Raw genomic sequence first — 22403 nt, 5'->3', positions numbered from 1 at the left:
TTCAGAATAGTTGGAACTTGAAAATAACAAAATTAGGTAACAACATATATATTTCCTAAGAGCTTTGACTATGGAAATATATCTTCCTAAGAGCTTTGACTATATTAACTATGGAAATAATGTCTATGAAGTCTATTGAAGTTGAAATGCAGATTAGGGAAGAAGAAGTGATGTTATATGTAGTAATCTATCCTGGTGTGGCCTTGATCAGTGAACTAGAAGATTTCTCTTGGTTCACTGGAAAAGGAGAAGAAGGATGATTTGGATTTAAATTGCTACAGAAGACTGTGAAATGTAGAATAGTAGTTTTTGTTGACAGCACGAAGGCTGAAAAAGATTAAAAGTGAAGGTTCAAAGGAGAACCAAGACAAAAGACACAAATCACAGGGCCATCAGGTTTGGAAGACCAGGCAAGTGAGAACAAATGCTATTTTTATATATAGACAAGGGGAAATAGCTGATGCTGATGCATTAAAGCCAATTAGGGTGGTGAATGAGTAATATTCAATCTCTTGAGTAATATTTCCATTCATTAGAGGGAAAACAGGAGGCAATCTTTTGAAGATCAAGAAAATAGGAACCAGGGTCTTCTTATGCAGTCATTGAAGAATCTCACTGTGACCACATAACATTTTTAGACAAAAGTGGTTAGTTTTAGGAATAAGAATGACATTACATCACTACTGTACCAAATGAAACGGTTAAGAATTTTTATGAAGTTACAGATATGAAGATTTGTAGCATGCACTATGGAGCGGAAAGTGGAGCACAGGAGGTAAAGTTAAAGAGTTAAAGCCTGAGTTAAACCTGAGAGTGTACAGGTAATCTATGAGGTAGTGACTGTCAGTCTTCCAGCCAAAATGGCAAGTCAAGCTGTGGAGATTTAAGTTTGGCTGAATAACTGCCAGAATCAGACCTTATATGTTCAAATAGGATGTTTTAAATGTTGGAAATTTGGACATGTAAATTGTAAATGTTCTGAAATAGGTCTGGGTGAGATGAGTAAGATTGAGATTGCAAGATGGAACTCATGGTCTGTTAACAGTTTTCTCAATCATTAGCTTAATGATGTGATAAAAAAAAATAAAAAATTTCATTCAATTGTTTTCATTAAGTGATTAATAAATTTTTATCATTAATTTATTGGTTCTTCATTTTTACTCTCCCCCTCACCAAAAAAAGGGTAAAAAAAATGTATGTTTCAGTTTTAAATTAAATTATATATATATTTATCTGTCTTATTGTTAAGAGATTTCAAAAAAAAAGATTATATCAATTTGATGAAATTTTCAGATTTTTTTCATAAACTGGAGGCTCATTAAAGACCTCATAAATAATAAAGTAGTACAAGAGAGTATCTATTACAATACGTTTATTTGCATTTGAATACAATACCTTAAACCATTAAAAATTTATTACTGAAATAGCAGCATGAATTTTTTCATTAATTACTAATTTAAAATGATAACCCTTTCATTACAACATACCAGAACAAGTATATATGCTCTGAAAGTTACATAACTGAGATAGCTTATTCACTATCATTTTGCAATGAGTAAGCAAACTGATAATTTATTCCTTCGTGTTTATTTTGCTAACTCATTATCATTCTGTTTGGAATGATAATAAATAAGCAAAACAAATATTTATAAAAATACACCTAACATATTAAGAATGGTTCATAATCATTAAATATTCTAGTCATATTTCCACTTAATTCTGGAAAATTGTTGACGGTAAACATAACCGTTCAATTTATGTTTTCCCATATTATATGTATTCAATTAACAATTAATTAATGATTTCACATTAAGAAACATGAATACTAAACTTATCACTTCCAATTTAATCAAACAACATTGAAAAGAAAATCAAAACTTTAGAGTAAAAAAATTCCTTAAATATACATACCAGATGAGAAATTATTCTGACAACTATAACATGGGACTCAATTACAATTAATAACTAAAAAGCTCTGCTATCCTTAATATGAATGTATAATTTTAGAATAAAAACAATACAAATTATCACACATTCAGAGAGAAAAAAACAATAAATGAAAAACAAAGCATTAATTTATCAATGATTTTTAACAGAAAATTAAAAAATCAGTCTTATTCTGTCTTAATTACTATGTGCTCACAAACTCAAGATTTTTTTCACATAACCTTTTGTGTTTTACAACAGTTATTTATTATAATAGATCATCTATTTTAAATTAGAGAAAATTATGAATTGTGCCAAATCTTAGTTACAAAATTTTAACACTGGCCAAAAATAGTATACAAATTACTGTTAAATTGGAATAAATTAAAAAATAAATGCATAGATAAAAATATTTCAATATTTATTTATTGTTCCAATAAAATGCTTAACTCAAAAACATATATCATTTGAATAAATGCTTTTTACATATTTATTTTTCTGTTTTTTGCCATGCGTACTCATGCTGAGAATATTTTTTTGTGAAAATAAATGAGAAGCGATACACAATTTATTTGAATAAATAGTTTAAAAATAATTTTAAATTTTTGTTGATTTAAACTGCAAAGATATGACTAACATGTCGTTAGTTCAAATTTAATTTATAAGATGACAAAACATAAACTTTAATTTCAATAAATGAAATGGCAAATCAACATTCTAAAACTGAAATTCTACAAAAAATTTAGAAAATTAATAATACACGTAGGATATCTCAGAAAGATTCAGCTAAATTTCTTCAGACATATTTCTCTCATTAAAATAATGAAAAATGTTCATATAAACATGGGTCCGAAACGCTTTGTTAGCCAGTCACAGTTAGTGAAAGATTTCGCTCAGATTTCTGCTCCTTCACTGAAATCAACCCGTACTGAAATTCTAGGAAGATTTAAGGGACAAATTTAGTGGTTTCTTATAGTTTTTGAGATGAAAAATTTTTAAAAATGGTTCCCAAAAGAATATCACTATTATTTTCTGTGAAATAAGGTATAATAAACAAAAAAATTGAGTTGAAAACAGTTTTTTAATTTTGGCATAAAATAACATTGTTAAATTGTCAATAAATAAGTAAAATTTATAGGTTAAATTTAATTCTGAGAAAATTGATGTATATTATCTATCAATAACATCCCACAACAGCAATTTTGTTGTACTTTCATGAAAAACAAAAACAGAAAAATAAAAATAATATGTATTTGTCCACCTGCAGTATTGTGAGTTATTCCTTAATTATTAGTGAATTAATTCCTCACTAGGAACACTGTAATGCTGTACAATATTTGTAGTGTGTATTTAATCACCCAAAGAGCAAAGCTCAACAAACAAAATTTTCAAACATTGTTGAGGTTATAATTCAGAATCTTGCCTCAGTGTACTGTATTTATTATTGAAAAGTTAATTTTCAATATAAAATTTGTAAATTGTGTATTTATGTTTTACGTGTACTTAAATAGTTCATTTACATTAACTTTAAAAGGTACTGATAATAATTAGTAAGCGATTTTACATTCATTTCATGTATGGTTTTGTAACAGCAATGCTACAAGAGCCATTGAAGAATATTGAAGATTTCCCAATTGAAATATTCCTAACCAGCAAGTATCTGCATATGCTCACTAGCACCTAAGGGAAAGTGGAACAATCAATGTAACATCTGAATGGGAAAAAATGTGAATGAGCAGATTTTACATATGACAGAACGAAGTCCAACTAATATTACTCAAAAATTATCTATATATTTGGGATTCAACACAACAGTATATGGTGAACATTATATAATGAAGATCTCTCTATCCATATCACCCTCAACCAGTTCAATATCTTGAAGAAGGTGACTACAATCTGCGGCTGAATTGTTGTCAATGGCTATTACAAAACAATCTTCCATTATAATATTTACAGATGAAGCAACATTTACACAAAATGGGAAAAACAATACATGAAACAAATGTTTTTGGAAATGTAACAATTCTCGTGAAACAATTGAAACTAATTTTCAGCATCGTTTTTCATTAAATAAATGTTTGGTGTGGGATAATATGTAATGTTCTTACTGGACCTCACACTTTCAACAGTACACGCAGAGATAATGGTTACCTGAACGTTCTTCAATACGTTTGGAGGATGTTCGACTTAATACAAGAACTGATATGTATTTCTAACATGATGATACACCAGCCCATTTTTATTATCCTGATATTCATTATTAAATGAAACATTTCCTAACCGCTGGAGTGGTCGAGATGGACCTCCAACTATGGCCAGCTAGATCAATTGATATGAATCCCTTAGATTTCTTTTGGAGATATAAGAAAACATTAGTGTACACACAAATATCAGAAAATACAAATGAGCTTTTACAAAGAATCATGTTGACCACTGAAGACAAAATGACCCAAGAATGCTAGAAAATGCTATCTCATCTGTTAACTCACCATGCTGAAGTGTGTTTTCAGGTTGATAGTAGACATTTTGAACAGTTGATGTAATGTAAAAATAATTTATGTTATTTTATCTGGTTTTAGAAGTCAATTTGTTTTTACAATTTTATTCAATAATAGAAGGATGTTTGTTTTAGTCTAAAACTGTAATTCAGTTTTTCCTTATTGTTCTGCATTAAAGAATACATTATTTTCTTGCCCTATTATTTACTTTTTACTGACTTTATTTACATCCATTTTTTCAGAACTAAATTCTCTACTAATTTAACTAATAAATTTTATTATTTATTAACAATTTAACAGTTATTTTATGCCAAAGCAAACAAACTATTTTTTTCAACTCAATTTGTTGTTTACTACACTCTATTTCTTAGAAAATAATAGTGATACAGTTCTGGGATCCATTTTTTAACATTTTTCAGCAGTTAACTTGTTACTGCAGATCAGATGTTTAACAAATTAGCTGATTTTCAAAGTTGAATGTTTTGAGATTCAAACACTAGTAAAAGCTAGTTGCTTTTATATGGATTTAAATGCTAAGCAGCTGATACCGGTGTACTTTAGTGGTTGGGGTTTAATTAACCACACATCTTAAGAATGGATGGCCAGGGTCTGTACTATACCTCATTTACATGTCATACATATCATTTTCATCTCATTGGGCCATAAGGGGTTGGTTATTGTTTACTAGTTGAATAGACTTAATGTACACATAAAGGGGAAAAATGGATTATAATAAAAATTAACATTATTTACCGCATGAATTGAAATTATATAAACTCCAAAGAATACATGTTCAAAATAAGGGAGTATAATATACATTTTGGGAATGCCTAAAAACCAAAATATGTCTATTGTTGACCATGAAAAAAGTTCAAAGGTAATATAAAAAAGCAGAATGTCATCCTGAAATAGGGGTGAAACACAGTTAAAGAGAGGCAAATATCTGTTTGAAACAGTTATATTGATTAGTTATTATTTGCATAATACAATCTCTTTTTCAAATTCTGCTGTAAAATTTTTGAAAGATTTTGGGAACTCTGCTGGAAGAATACATGCATGAATTACGTAATTTATTTTTACATTTAACTATATTAAAATAAATGGTGAGGATTGACACCACTGAAATATATGAATCATGTTTTAGTTTGTGTATATATTTTTCGAGTCACATGGACCTTCAACAGTGGATCCTCAGACTTTCAATAAGATGTGAATGAATTTCGTATCCGGTATGTCTCCAACAGAAAAGCACAAAAGCAACTGTTATTTGCTAATCACTTAGCCAGTTTTAATAATCATCTGATCTCTGGTTACTCACTGTGGGTAATATAAAACTTTTCTACCATCAACAGTAAATATAATCTAAATATCACTGACTATCAAATGAATTTTAACAATCATAAAAATGTTCCACATACAAATAATAGCATAGAATCTATTAAGTCATTTGTAAAAATAAAAATAAACAAAGTCTAATTCTTTTTAAATAAAATGATTTGATAAATAAAAAACATTGTAAACATTTATCTGAAAATTGTGTTTAAGGATTATTGGCTTTTTTTTAAACTGATTACAGGTAGCGCTGTTTTTACTTCTTTATTCTTTTAATTTATATTAGTTAATGGAACCATTAAACTAATTCAGGCTCATAGAGACTTAAAACTGTAAATATAAAGAATAATCAACAAGACCTAAAATAAAGAATAATAATATATAATTATCTCAATTACTTTTTATAATGACAATAGTACAATTAGAAAATGAATATAACACTTTTGGGTTTTAATTAATCTTACTAAGTAAAATTACCAGTTGTACAGTAATGTTGTATACAGTGCTTCCCAGTTATATTACACTCTGTTATACTGCAGATCAATTATACCAAAATAATAAATAAAAGGAAAAAGAATTAACAAATATAACACAACATAACAATCCAATTTTTTAATTTTAATGTAGGTGTAGTGCTCATATTGTAGTTTTACCACTTTTTAAAACATTTTTTTCTTTTTATTTGATTATTTTATGTTGTAAGGTAAACTATATCTATGTCATTAATTTTTCATGCAAAATCACTATTTCTGAAATGTTTTCTTACTAAAAGATTTAATTTTCGAGTCACCTTAATAAATATTTTTTCTACATCTGAAATTTACTTCATATAACAATAATAATAATAAAAAAAATATGAATAATTTCTAATTATTGAAGTAAGTAATATTTTGTATATAACACGAGTAATTTATAAATTACTGTTCTATAGACTACTTTTACAGTAGGCAAACAATTAACAGATAATTCATTTACAAGTACTTAAAGTTTAATATAGATGTGAGCTACTGTCAAACTTACTATCCTCTGAAAATTATTGATTTAACTAATTTATTATGTAAATAATCTTTCAAATCAGATAAATTATATGTAAAAATGAATGCTTTTACATGAGAGTTAATGTGTAGTTCATAAATATCTTCAAGTGCACAGTAATTCCACTATGAAAACATTTTCAAGCCATATTAAAATTTTTACTGAAATTATGCCTGTAACAAAGATTTTTCATATCTCTCTTAACATGTGAGATAACCCAGAGAGCTCTCTGTACACACATATTTTTTTGTTAAAGATAAATTTAATTTTCAATATAAGTTCAAAGCTTGTGCATGGTAATAAGGTTAAAATTTTTAAAATTGTAAAATGCGAAGTCTGACTAGATACTGCTACTCCAACATGGAGATTAGAGGATAAGTGGATATTATATTCCCATGAACAATCATTAAGCTTACATAAACAAAAAATAAAAAAATGAAATACTTCTACACATATAAAGTACAAGACAAATTTTCTTTCACCATTATAATTTGGATACAATCTAAATTATACAAACTTAATACCAAAAATGTAACCTATTCTTATTTAATTTTTTTTTACTTCAGTCAAATATCATGGCATTTATTAAAAAACAAGAATCTGGTTATTGTGACAAGAATAAATGTAATGAAAGGGCTATGATATTATAAACAACATCCAAAAATTGTATATTAGGTAATGATAAATATTTATGGGAAAAATCGAATAAATTTTTTAAAAAATATTTTCAATATAAATTTATAACAATACAAAAATACAGAAGGATGGAAGTAATTAATTATTTCATTAATTTAATGTTCATCTTAAATATTTTTTTTTCTTTTTACTTGGTGTAAAGTTCATAAATTCTTTTTCTTTACAAAGAGTTGTTTTCTTTTCATTATGTAACTTATCCAAACTCCATCGATACAGAAAACTAACTGCAAATCTCATTGGAAACACAACAGGTGCGCATGACTTTGTATGTTTGTAGGTTTATGTATGGTTTTTTTTTTTGTTTTATTAATTTATCTTTTAATGTGTACACATGTGTGAGTGTTTTCCAATTAGGAAGCAGTGCCGATCGGCATTTCTAAAACTACTCACCTTATGTATGATGACAAAAGCACACTTGACCTGTTGAGGCACCTATATGGACTATGATAAGTTCAATAAATTACTAAATTTTTTATTACATATTAATAGTGTCATTTGCTTTTCTTAACTGTTTACTGACATCTTCAACAGATATTAATTTTTCAATCGGTATGCACGACAGTTCACCACCTACTTGAATATCAGGTGAAGGACGTAATGGTGATGGTCTTTCTTTAGGAGGTTTACTTTCAGAAGCTTCTTTTGCACGTCGTTCTTTCAGCTTCAGAGAGAATATAGCAACACTACGAGCCCTCTTCATCAGACTCTGTTTTACTCTATGTTTTTTTGCAGCTACTGGATCCGGCTCAGATGTAGTAGTCTCTACACTTGTCTGCTCACTTACTCTTTCTACTATTGCTTTTGACGATCCACCTAGATAAAAATTAAAGTAATTAATTTTCATGAGTATCAGTAGAACTGTAAGTTTTCAAGGGGCAACTAATTCTAACCTAATTTACAATTCAGACAAGTGCCATTACATATACAAAAAAATATAAAACAAATATTCAGTCATGCAGTTAAGTTTACTGACAGTTTCTGGTTTATACACATAAATTAAAATGCATGTAAACAAAATCTCTAATATTAGAAAGGAAATAAATGTACATGATCGTAAATTAAAAATATTTACACCAAGCAGCATATAATTTGAGATTAAAAAAAGACTGATCATGAACAATGGCTAAATTGTTATTTATATATTGTAATCAGTAACAAAAAATTATCTCCAATAAACGCTAATGTAAATTAATTCATAAGAAGCAGAGATTCATAAGATATATAAACTGCAATATATACCTGCTTTTTCCCTTTCAGAAGGAATAAATGGAAATCTAGAATGTACCCAAGGAGGAGCTGATCGAAGAAGAAGATCAGAATCAGAAGAAGAAGCCAAGTCCTTCTGCTGAGTAACAATACAGTCAGTGCTGCGATGAACAGCACTTGTAGCTGCTCCCATATCCGGTTCACTTGTTTTTCTAACACCTTCCAAACCAAGCCTTCTAACCTGAAATTTTAAAAATTATTCAGCTCTCTGTATAAAAAATAAAGCAAATAAATAACATGTTCACCAACATGTGAAAATCTTATTTGAACTAAAAAAAAAAAAAAATAAAACATAACCAAATTTGCTAACCATAACATACAAATTACAAAGAGTATATGTTTGTGATGTATGCAGCACATAAACATAAGTACTACAAACTTAACACACTTGAATAATAAATGTATACTCACTGAATTTGATAAAAAATAGTCCGCTCTACAATGAGTTATTTAAGTTAGTTCTTAAGGATATAATGAAAGTCTCATTTTAAAGAAAGCATCCCTGACTAACTCAATACAAACTCTTAGATTACTATCACAGTCCTATCGCACATTAAATCAACAACATAAATATTTACAAAATGTAACTCTCTCCATGTTTTGGCCCTACAAAACATTTCTAAATTCATTAACCATTTCTTTACTAATACCCAATGCTTTATTTTTTTTTAAATTTTAACTTAAACCAATACTTTTTATAAAATCTGCTGACTTTATTCAACAAAAGCTCAAGGTTGTCATTATTATACACAAGAATGCAACATCACCAGCCTAGCATAAATTGTTAATTAAGTACCCATTACCTTTTATACCAATCTCCCATTTGTTTCAATGTCTCTTGACACACAGCTTTAGAGTAAAAGTTAAAAAGAGTATCAAAGGATAAACATTCTCGTCTGATACTCATTCATTCTTACATTCTTGATCGCTCATTGTACTAGATAATCCATTGTACCACAACGTTCTGCTACAAAAGCAGCCAAATTTGAACTCTTTAAAAAGCGATATGATAAAATGATTAGCCAAACAATAAATTAACTGTTCTCCTGCTATGATGAAGACTGAATTATGTGATATAAAATTACACAACGAAAATCAAAAGAAATTTCTAACAGTTGACATTTTTGAAAATTACGGTCACACAGTTCTATGGTTCCCACCTTATCAGCCTGACTTAAATCCCATTCAAATGACTTGGATTCAAGTGAAAGGGCAAATAACCAAAAGAAATACAACTTTTAAGATGCTGGCAGTTCTTAAGTTAGCTGAAGAGGAATTTCATAAAGTGTCTGAAGCTGAGTGGAGCAATGTCTGTGAGTATGATGTCAATGTTGAAAAAAATACATTGAAGATGAACATTTACATAATGTGCACATTGACCATTCTGTGATAAATGTGAATTTAGAATCAGACATAAGCTCTTTAGAATCTATCGACGACAGTGACTTTGGAATTTGCAAGTTACAGCAATAAAAGAGTAGAAAAAATAATTATTTAACATATTATAAAATAATATTAATTGGGATACTAAACTAGTTTTAATTAAATAGCATTGTATGTATTTTTAGATATAAATATCTATACTAAACTGACAATGTTTTCAGCAGGCCTATTACCATGCCAAATGTTTGTTGAATGCTAATAGTTTTTTTGTACCAACTTAAATGCCGATAGTTATATGTTTCCTTATTCACATCTGATTTATATAGTGATAAATGCTGTAAACCAATATTTTATAATAACAGTCGAATGATGTCATTTCATGTGAATCCACAAATGTATAGACATGTCAGTCAGTCAAGTAATGAGTAATTCAACGTGATGAAATTTTCTTCAGTATGAGTTCAGCTGTTGGTATGACTTGTGTTCTTTAGTTGTGGGAGTGGTATTATAATACAGATATTATAAAGATTGTTTCACAAGTGATGCCATAAAGTGCATGTTTGTGTTTGCACGTATGCATGGTGAAACAATTTTATGAAGTATAAATATTTAAAAAATTAAAACTTAATTTTTATAATTAAGTATTTCTGTAATATTTCAGTTTACTTTCATTCATTAAAACATTTTGAATTTTACAATGAATAAAAATCGAATTTGAAAAAATTCTCCAAATATTTTTTATTACTTTGCTAAGAATTTACCATGAAAACCATGCTGAAAACTGCTTACAAACATTATTTTGACTGTCCCTTAGGAGACCAAGATAAATCCTGGGCTTTACATGTAGCATGTATCAAGTGCTACGTTAAACTAACCCAGTGGTTAAAAGGAAAAAAAGAGTATTTGCCTTTTGGTGTACTTATGATTTTGTGTAATGATAAAAGAGTGTACAATCCAGAATACAATGAGGCTAATAATGAAAAGATCACAGATCTGGCCAAAGTTGTTCCCACCAAAGATCTGACTAACAATAATGTACACTCACCGATAATAAATCCAAATAAAATTGTAAAACTTCTACTGATTACAGATCTGGCCAAAGTTTTTTCCACACATCCATAAATCGGATAATAATTAGTACGGCAGTGAATAGATGTATACAGTTCATCCTCACTCCAACATGTGAAGGATGAGGAGGATGAAACGGATCGCCAGTCACAGACTATTAACAAGTCTTACCACAGAAGCAGTAAGAGTGATAGGATCATATTAGAAGGTGCCAAAAAAGATAGCTGGTAAAGTGATAAATAAAGGCATCGAACTACTGCCAGCCAAATTACATATTCCAGGATATCAGTACTGCAGATCAGGATGAATTTAAGAAACCGTTTAAAAAGGCGATCCAGGAATAAACAAGTTGGATGCAGCTTGTAAAGTACACGACATTGCATACACTACACACAGTGATAATGCAAACAAAGCCATTGCTGACCATGAATTTTGTCAAATGCGTGCTTGGGAACAGGTTAAAGCCAGCGACTCAAGTATCGCAGAAAAGGCACTGGCTGTTACAAATGCGATGAAACTCAAAGCGAAATTCTGTGGTGGATGTGGTGGTAGAAGACCATGTACAAAGAAGAAAAATAATCTTGTAGAGATGATGAAAACAAAAGCAAGGACTGGAGAAAGAGGATTATACCTCAAACCCTACCATATGACTGGGTTGGAGATCGATGAAAAGATAAAAAAAACATCATCAACGTCATCTCCGATAAAGGGAATACCAATGCGACCACTATTGAATATCGAATTGATATGGTATGCGCAAAAACTAAAAATAGTAGAGTTTCAAGGAGTCTATGTTGGATGCATTACCCGATGAACTGAAAACTAATGAGTCTCTGATAGTGAATCTAGATTGCAGTACTGGTCATGGAACGTATTGGGTTTATTTTGAAAACGAGGACAGTTAGCAGACTATTTTGACAGTTTCAGTAATTTGTGTCCATCGAATGAATTGATATGTTATTTTTATCAGACTCATTATAAATTACAATTATCAATCCAGGCAGCATACAAACACGATTATATGTGGACATTTATGTCTTCAATTCTTCAGTCGTGGTTCATCTGCATACCTGTTAGCATCATCATGTTCTGTATAAGCAGAACTACTTCATTAATACACACTACATTCTTCCCAGCTTTAGATCTAGTAAAGTCAGTTATTTTTACATGGATTTGAATAATAGATCATGGATACTGGTGTTCTTTTGGTGGTTGGGTTTCAATTAACCACACATCTCAGGAATGGTTGAACTGAGACTGTACAAGACTACACTTCATTTACACTCATACATATCATCCTTTGAATTATTATCTGAAAGGTAATTACCAGAGGCTAAACAGGAAAAAAGCTTTAGATCTAACCAATGGTCAATGGAAGTTGGCACTGATAAACGTAACCACATATAACTCTGTATCGAACGTTGAACCCGGGGGGGGGGGGGTGTCAACAACTCATTTACCATTTTGCGAATTAAAAAAAAAACAAGATAAAGCTAACACTAACAGTTGGATGGTATGAAGTAGATGATATCGCTACAAATTTTGCTGATGAATTAAAAGAAAAACATAGAATAACCTTATTTATGTGTCTTAAAATACCTTAAAATGTGAAGTTAAATGTACCGCCACGATTGACCTAATGTCAGAAGATATCTTGGCATCGCTGTTAGGTTTTGATAAGGCATGTCTAGGACCAAATACATGGCACACGTCGTTGAAGCAGACGACATTAACAATGTGAACACTGTATGTGTCAAATGCAATCTTATACAAGGTTCTTATAGAAATGGATCAGATCACATGTTGCATGAATTTAGGCTTAGCATACCGCCCGGCTTCAAAATAATCGAATAACCAAAGAATATAATATACCTACCGGTGAATACAAAGAGTATAAACAAAATCACTTTAAAGTTAAAATATGAGAACGGAAACTGATAAATTTTCATGGAGAGACCATAACCATGAGGTTACACTTAAGATAAACTGAAAGATGGGATTAATATACAACAATAGTAGCAGTACAGTTCGCAATCTGATCAGTCAATGTTTGAACATCAGAGCGTTAGCATCGCAGAACGTGTTTTTCCTTCACAAAATTGATTTCACAGTGATTCATAATGCAGCAGCAAAGGATACATTGGATGTTATTTAATGTTTCCTATGATAACACAATCACTCAGTTTGAATATCACACCCATCTATTGTTGCTTCGTCGACTTATAACAACAATGACAAAATTTGGATACCAATTCACCCACAGGATGTGTACACATTACCGTATGGAAATTTTTTGATGGTTGAAGGAATATTGACTATTAAGGCTGGTGATAAGAATGCGTTGGAATCAACACTGACGAACAATGCAGTTCTGTACCTGTTTGAGTACATACGATATGAAACAGATGGAACAGAAATGCCTCGTGTTCCAAAGTTGGGAATTACAACTACAATAAAAAATATTCTGTCGTGGCATAAAAGTGAAGAAAATATTTTGGAAAATTTCGGCTGGAAGTTCAACATGTCAGATAAGTTTACTTTAGATGAAACAATGGAAAGATTTTGCTTCTATGTGCCACTGCATTTGCTGATGGGATTCACCGAAGACTATAAGCACATAATATTGAATGTGAAATAAGATTGAATGTGGTTTTGCTTAGATCTTCTGGTGACGTAAAGGCACTTGTTTCCACAAAAGATGCACCCAATTCCAAGTTGAAGGTTACAAGGAGGCACAGAAATATGTTCACATTACTGATACCATGTGTGAGTTGGTAAACAAACATCTGTATTGAGGAATGAAGGTATTGAGTATCATAACTTCCTTGACAACCGTGATGATATTATACTTAAAGAACTCGCTGTTGTCTGTACAATACTGTAGATGGTTTGTGTTGACGTTGTATTGGTGTTAATGGTGGTGAGGAATTCATTTAAAATGGAAGGGGGTCTATCAAATAAGAGTTGTGTGAAAAAGTAGTAGACCACCATTCGAGGTGAAGTGGTGAAAGCGTCCACATGGATGGTCTTTCTTACTGGTTGGTCCAATCACAATGCTTACTTACCTGAAGGATATTCCTACTATAGTAAGAATTCAGAAAGAGACTTCAATAATCAAAAAGACTTCAGAAGACTTCAATAATTGAAGAGACTGACACTTTACCCAATACACTACTGCTGGGTACAGTGTATCAAACAAAATTACAAGTTATAGAAGATGAATTATTGGGCATAAATGATTGAATTGTGGTAAGCAAATGCGATATTTGAATATCTTTGAAGAAAAAGTTGAAAAAATTAAACAATAAAATCGTCAAGACTAAGCAAATGGTGAAAGATTACAAGGACGTAATATTTCTACATAAAAAATTATCAAATTTTAATGGTGATCAAAGAGACGTTTTTCAAATTGATTAACGATTTGATAAGGATCGGTTCACAGATGTGCAGACACTGTTCTATGATGCTTGTCACCCATTCTGTTTATTCTGATGACTATCATGCAATTGATTGTGAAAAATTTGACTATTGCAGACATGGGTCACCCAAATACTTACGTATGTGTAAACTGATAATTGGAAACATGAAATAACTGAAAGCAATTGTGTGTGAAAAGAAATATTAATTATTATAGGGCACTCCAAACACCTGTAGAGTTATTGGTGAAAACCAACTGTATCAGTTATTTTGTAAAATTGCCAAGAAGAGTTGGGGAAAGGAGGAAGACATAGGTATCTATACAAAACCATTTTGCAAGTCATTCGAGTATGAGTACTATTACTATGATGGTTGCCACATTTGTTAAGGCTTTTGACAGAGATTGTTTTCTCAAGAAGCTACCATATATGTAACAAATTAAGTTATGTGTTGGTACTGATTATATATTGTTGGACATGAGAAGGGTTTTAAAGAATAAGGTAAATTTCTCAATTGAAATACAGATCGGTTCACACAAGATGAACTGAAAATACTAAGACGTTATCCAATGAAGCTAACTTACTATGGTTTGAGAGATTAATGGTATTACAGAAAATATAGAATTATATTTGTAAAAAATTAATTAGTGTTTTATAGTAGATCTCCGTTGGGAGTGGAACATACAGTTATGGTAGGGGTGATTTATACTTTGGTTTGGAGGGGGGAGGGTTGAGAAGGGATACACCAAACATCATTCTGTATAAGTTTTAATAAATTTGCTTATTAGATCTTGGAGTGAAAATATAATGTTTTCTCTATCAGTGGCAATTCTGTTTATTTATTAAGTGAATACTTATCAAAGAAAACTTTTTTATCCATACATGCAAAATTGTTTTAAATATATTGTTTTTTTTAAATATTGCTTACATATTGGGACTGTTAACATTTTTTTTTTTTCTTTTAATAATATTTATTTAACTGTACAAACAAATACACACTTAAATTAAATTAAATATAGGGCCAGTGTAAGCAGTGTCTAGCAGTGGAATGCAGTTTCACAACTTATATACAACGAATTTCACATAGAGGTGAGCAAACTGGTGTAGCCATGAGGCATAACACACCAGGTACCAAGTCAACCGGATGACCCTGTTTGAAACCTACACAGTTACTTTTTTACACTTTAAATATTATTATTTATTTAATTCTACTGGTCACCTGTGATGTTACATCCTAGCGGATGACTAAAACAGCTGATGTACTACCAACCTTTGAAATAGGCCACCAATAATTAATATTTAAAGTGTAAAAAATTATTTCACTGACAACTATGGAATTTCAAATTTCCTGGAGCAAGAGGATGAGGTAAATGGAAATTTCTCACAGGGAAAAAAAGGAATTTCCAAGATGGCAGCTGGATTTCTAACTTCCTGGTCTAAGATGGCAGTTGTCAAGTGATTGAAGTACTGGCCAAGTATCATTATTCTCTACTACTATTATCATCAATTTTCTTTCATATACGTCTATTACTTAATAAAAAATTATAATTAATACTTCAATGAGCCGAAAATGTTATGCCACAACGTTACAGTTTTTCATGTAAAGATGTTACATTCTGCTAAGCATTACGATATATACTGAGCAGAATGGTCATATATTTTGTCCATTGTAATTATATAAAGAATTAATGTATGCTACTCTTTCTCTCCTTTTAAATATTTGCCATATAGAATAAAATTCTGTACTGAGATATCTACTGCAGAACCACACAAATGTGTTGACCATTTATATTTTCATGGAAACAGATGGAAATTACTTTTTTCTTATTAAAAATAAGTTATGAACTCGTCTAAATATCTATGTATTTTTAACATAGATTTTTATAGGATTTTTTATTTGAACAATCATACTTTGACTACTGATCTGTAATGTACAATCTGAACGGATATTCAATTTTTTCTATACTTAACCTAATTATATAAGGTGCAGCTGTAATGATATGATAATTGGTACCCTCTGAATTCTATGTCAGGGTCAGAGCAAGTTCAATTACTATTTTCATTGTGAAAGGAAGTACTGCCCTAACTTAACTGTCAATTATACTTATGTCATAAAGTAAAATGTTGATCATGGCATGTGAGAAATTCATGCCATCAGATTTAAAAATAAACATTTTTTAAAAAATGTTACATAGAGGTTTACGTTTAACATTAATTTTCTTACTTTTACGGTTAAAATAATAGCTATTTAAAAGGGTATGATGTGGATAATAACAATAAATAATGATTATAACATATTTACCCAATCGATTCCACCATGAGGACCAATAGTAAGATGGTGATTTAATGCATCATTATTTGGTGGCGGCCATTCGCGAATTTTCTTACGATCAGGAGGAGTAGTGGGAGGGAGAGGTTCTATTTGTAATGGTGTTGGAGATATTGGAGGTGGCAGTTCCTCTTTTACAGCTGTAAAAACTAATTCTTCAGTCTCCAATTCATTAACTACTTCAGCAGGCTCAACAACCTCTTCTTCAGTTGCTGGTGAAACAACAAACCTAAAAAAAAGAATTTAAAACTTACATACTGAATTTAAAACTTATATAATTCGATTACATACTGAATGCAAAATTATAAAAAAAGAAACGAGAGACATAAAGCTCAAATAACATCAATTAACTAGTACATCAAAGGCAAGTAAACTTTCAGACATGAAAAAGATGAAACACTTCATGACTAAATAAAATAAAAAGATCAACAGTTAAAGAAAAGTGGTGGATGGAAAAAAGCATCAATACTTTAATATTACTTATTGAATTTATAGTCTTAATTATTAATATGTAATATAAATCCATTTTCTAAACTAAAGAGAAAAAATAACAGTTGCTATAGTTGCATCATGATTAAAAACAGGATATGGAGCTTAGGCATGTAGTAAAAATATTGCCAATTAGCAGCAGTTGCACTATCCTAAAATAACACAGTTCTGGTGCTTCTGACACAATTCAGAGAAAGTAGACTCAGCATAACATTAAATCTTATGCCTCTATTGCAGCTTGGGAAATATTTCAGGATCCTGCAAAAAGTCCATAAGACGCCATAATAGTTCCTCAAAGTCAACAGTAATTCAGAAAAAAAATTCTCTCAGGAGTCCCAAATGGCTTAACTATGAGCCAGCAAAATGCTGATTAATTCTTTAATAGTTTACTGTAAAATAAAAAATAATCAAAAAATATTTGTACAAGAAGTTTGTACAAAAAATATTAAGTTTAACCTTACCCGAGTAAAATATTTTTTCTAAAATCTTTTCAGCTCAACAAAGACTAACAGTTGATAGTATGAAAACCTTTAGTCTTTCTTGATTTTTTTTACTCCTGTTATTGTGATTTTGGGATCTACTTCAACCCAACTGTTTGTGAAGATTAGCTGCAGTTCGTGAATGAAACCTACATGTAATACTTTATCCACTGAGAATATGAGTACATGGGTTTGACGATGTTACCTGATGTGTCTTCGTACCCTAATGTTGCTTTAATATATTTTCTACCAATAAATTTACTGCAGAGTAATATTTAACAGACTAATCAGTTTCGTGCGTGCATGCGTGTATGTGTGTTTTATATATATTATTATTATGCTTTTACGGCCTTATTTTTGTTCCTAAGAATCTATGGTTGGTAGGATTAGGCCCATGCTTCTAGTATGCTTGGGTGGGGGGGGATCATTAGGAGTGGGAAGAACCAGCCATTTCACACACCCAACCAATTCATCAGTAACGCTCATGATGTCAGAGCATCAGAGCAACAGGTGCACCCAACCATTGTGCAACGCATAATTATAAAATTTTTTTCTCATGAAGAAGTACAAGTGACGGAAATTTTCCAGAGATTGACAACACAGTTCGGGGACCAAACATTGTCAAGGACTTGTGTTTTGCCTGGCATAAAGAGTTCAAGGAAGGACGAGAACAAATGGTAAATCAGGAACACAATCACTGTCCTCGAACCAGTATTACAGACGAAAACATTTGTGCAATTTTAGACATATTTGGAGATGATCAATGGGTGAGAGTATCTGATATTGCAGAACAGGTGGAAAAGTTATGGGAACTGTCAAGTAATCATCACAAACGACCTACAGTCTCATAAAGTTAGTGCCAGATAGGTCCCTTACCTTTCGACCTCAGATTAGAAGTTGAGACGTTTGGAGGTCTGTCAGAAGCTTACAGCATGGTTTGCGAAAGATGATGCATTTTTGAGTCGGATCGTCACCTGTGACAAAATGTCGGTCCACCACTACACTCTTCAGTGGTGGAGAAAAAGGAAGGCAGCCTCAGTGAAAGCAAAGACTCGACTGTCAGCTGGCAAGGTTTTTCAACTGTTTTTTTCAACCAGCCCAGTGAGAACTGCATATTGCCACAAAAGACAAGATCAACTGATTCGAGAGGCCATCGTCCTCCACAACAACCCCAGGTGCCATAATGCAGTTCTAACAGTCTCAAAACTAAAAGAAATGCACTGGACTCAACTTGATCATCCTCCCTATATTATTTTTGCAATCAGTAATAATTATGTTTGCATTCTAACAGTCAGCTACATTAGCTATACCACTTTTTTGTTTTTCTAAGATATGTGTTGTTCTGTAAATCTTTTTCTAAATGATCTGTTGGTTTTATCAATACAAATAGTACATTTATTGCATTTAATTTTGTATATTTTTCTTAAATTTCCTCTATTATTTTATTTTTTATAATGTGGTAATTTGGTTTTATACTTTTTATATTTATTTTTATCATGTTACGAATGATATGTACGAATGTTAAAAAGAAAATTCTTAAATCAGCAGAAGCAAACTTAGGTGGAATAAAGAGAACTGGTAGAAAACCTTGGGTTTCAGACGATATATTGCCGCTGATGGATGAACGTAGAAAATATAAGAATGCTAGTGATGAAGAAAGTAAAAGGAACTATCGACAATTCAGAAATGCTATAAACAGGAAGTGCAAACTAGCGAAAGAAGAGTGGATTAAAGAAAAGTGTTCAGAGGTGGAAAGAGAAATGAACATTGGAAAATAGACGGAGCATACAGGAAAGTTAAGGAAAATTTTGGGATACATAAATTAAAATCTAATAATGTGTTAAACAAAGATGGTACACCAATATATAATACGAAAGGTAAAGTCGATGATAGATGGGTGGAATATATTGAAGAGTTATACGGCGGAAATGAATTAGAAAATGGTGTTATAGAGGAAGAAGAGGAAGTTGAGGAGGATGAAATGGGAGAAACAATACTGACATTGAATTTAAGAGAGCATTAAAAGATTTAAATGGAAGAAAGACTCCTGGAATAGACGGAATACCTGTAGAATTACTGCGCAGTGCATGTGAGGAAGCGATTGATAGATTATACAAGCTGGTGTGTAATATTTATGAAAAAGGGGAAGTTCCGTCAGACTTCAAAAAAAGTGTTATAGTCATGATACCAAAGAAAGCAGGGACAGATAAATGTGAATACAGAAAAATTAGTTTCACTAGTCATGCATAAAAAATCTTAACTAGAATTCTATGCAGAAGAACTGAGAGGAGAGTGGAAGAAGTGTTAGGAGAAGACCAATTTGGTTTCAGGAAAAGTATATGGAAGCAATTTTAGGCCTCAGATTAATAGTAAAAGTAAGATTAAAGAAAAACAAATCAACATACTTGGCGTTTATAGACCTAGAAAAGGCATTCGATAACGTAGACTGGAATAAAATGTTCAGCATTTAAAAAAAAATTGGAGTTCAAATACAGAGATAGAAGAACAATTGCTAACATGTACAGGAACCAAACAGCAACAGTAATAATTGAAGAACATAAGAAAGAAGCCGTAATAAGAAAGGGAGTCTGACAAGGATGTTCCCTATCCCCGTTACTTTTTAATCTTTACATGGAACTAGCAGTTAATGATGTTAAAGAACAATTTAGATTCGGAGTAACAGTACAAGGTGAAAAGATAAAGATGCTACGATTTGCTGATGATATAGTAATTCTAGCTGAGAGTAAAAAGGATTTAGAAGAAACAATGAATGGCATAGATGAAGTCCTACGCAAGAACTATTGCATGAAATTAAACAAGTACAAAACAAAAGTAATGAAATGTATTAGAAATAACAAAGATGGACCAATGAATGTGAAAATAGGAGGAGAAAAGATTATGGAGGTAGAAGAATTTTGTTATTTGGGAAGCAGAATTACTAAAGATGGACGAAGCAGGAGCGATATAAAATGTTGAAAAGCACAAGCGAAACGAGCCTTTAGTCAGAAATATAATTTGTTTACATCAAAAATTAATTTAAATGTCAGGAAAAAATTTTTGAAAGTATAAGTTTGGAGTGTCGCTTTATATGGAAGTGAAGCTTGGACAATCGGAGTATCTTAGAAGAAAAGATTAGAAGCTTTTGAAATGTGGTGCTATAGGAGAATGTTAAAAATCAGATGGGTGGATAAAGTGACAAATGAAGAGGTATTGCGGCAAATAGATGAAGAAAGAAGCATTTGGAAAAATATAGTTAAAAGAAGAGACAGACTTATAGGCCACATACTATGGCATCCTGGAATAGTCGCTTTAATACTGGAAGAACAGGTAGAAGGAAAAAATTGTGTAGGCAGGCCACGTTTGGAATATGTAAAACAAATTGTTAGGGATGTAGGATGTAGGGGGTATACTGAAATGAAACGACTAGCACTAGATAGGGAATTTTGGAGAGCTGCATCAAACCAGTCAAATGACTGAAGACAAAAAAAAAATCATATATGTTGGTAATTTTTTTTATTATTTTATTTGTGTAATCGGATTATAGGTAAAAGCTATTATTAATCTGCGTTATTCTCCTGTACTTGTATTTTTATACAATTATCGTAGTGTTTTATATTCTATTATTAAAACTATTAAACATTGCTATTTTATTTATTTCATCTAGTTCTTTTTTGGGTTGGTTTTTATTGATTCTTGTATAATGATTAACTCTAAATATTATGTTTTTTCTATTAATTTTTTATACCCATGGGTGATTAGAATTTAAATGTAATGTAATATTACTTGTGGGTTTTCTACAAACGTGTGTTTCTATTATATTGTTCATGTTTATTTCAATTTCAATATCTAAAAAATGTTTTCTATTATTTTCAATTTAAACATATTCAACATTTGTTAGAATGTGAATATAAATATAACTGACTGCAAAAATAATTTAGAAATTTTGTAAGTTTGCAATAATGATAAAAAAATGAATATACTCACAAAATATTTTATTTACAAATATAAACAAAATTGGGAAATGACGAACCACGAGTCACATTCAAAGATGATCATTTAATTAAAAAATAATACAACACAATCTAATGTAAGGCAGTAATGACATTAGAACAAAGGAGAATATAACATTTTAAATATTACACATCATTCCTGTACTGGACAGCAGAATTTGCATATTTGTCCATTTTTCTTCAGTCTTCAGTCAGTTGACAGGTTTGATGCAACTTTCCAACATTCCCTATCTAGTGCCAGTCATTTCATTTCAGTATACCCCCCTACATCCTACAACCCTTTCAATTTGTTTGACATATTCAAATGTTGCCTGCCTGCACAATTTTTCCCATCTACTGTCCTTCCAATATCAAAGTGACTATTTCAGACCGCCTTACAATGTGGCCTTGTTTTAGCTATATTTTTCCAAATGCATCTTTCTTCATTAATTTGCCACAAAACCTCTTCATCTGTCACTTTATTCATCCATCTG

General features: G+C 30.9%; 1 protein-coding gene across 1 annotated transcript in view; it reads right to left on the bottom strand.

Moving 5' to 3' along the window:
• Positions 1–7446: 7446 nt before the first annotated feature.
• The window catches only part of wwk (anoctamin 8 white walker), a 120672-nt gene continuing 105715 nt past the window's right edge, over positions 7447–22403 (bottom strand). Inside the window, exons 16-18 of the mRNA XM_075360123.1 lie at positions 16926–17181; positions 8730–8937; positions 7447–8303 (exon numbers count right to left, since the gene is read on the bottom strand). Of these exons, the coding sequence (XP_075216238.1) occupies positions 7966–8303; positions 8730–8937; positions 16926–17181 (802 nt within the window). The 3' untranslated portion in view covers positions 7447–7965. The remainder of the gene's footprint in view (positions 8304–8729; positions 8938–16925; positions 17182–22403) is intronic.

Source organism: Lycorma delicatula, chromosome 3, assembly GCF_047948215.1.
Source record: "Lycorma delicatula isolate Av1 chromosome 3, ASM4794821v1, whole genome shotgun sequence".
Lineage (NCBI taxonomy): Eukaryota > Metazoa > Arthropoda > Insecta > Hemiptera > Fulgoridae > Lycorma > Lycorma delicatula.
Note: the sequence above shows the minus strand (reverse complement) of the source record. Positions and strands in the feature narration are given on the sequence as shown.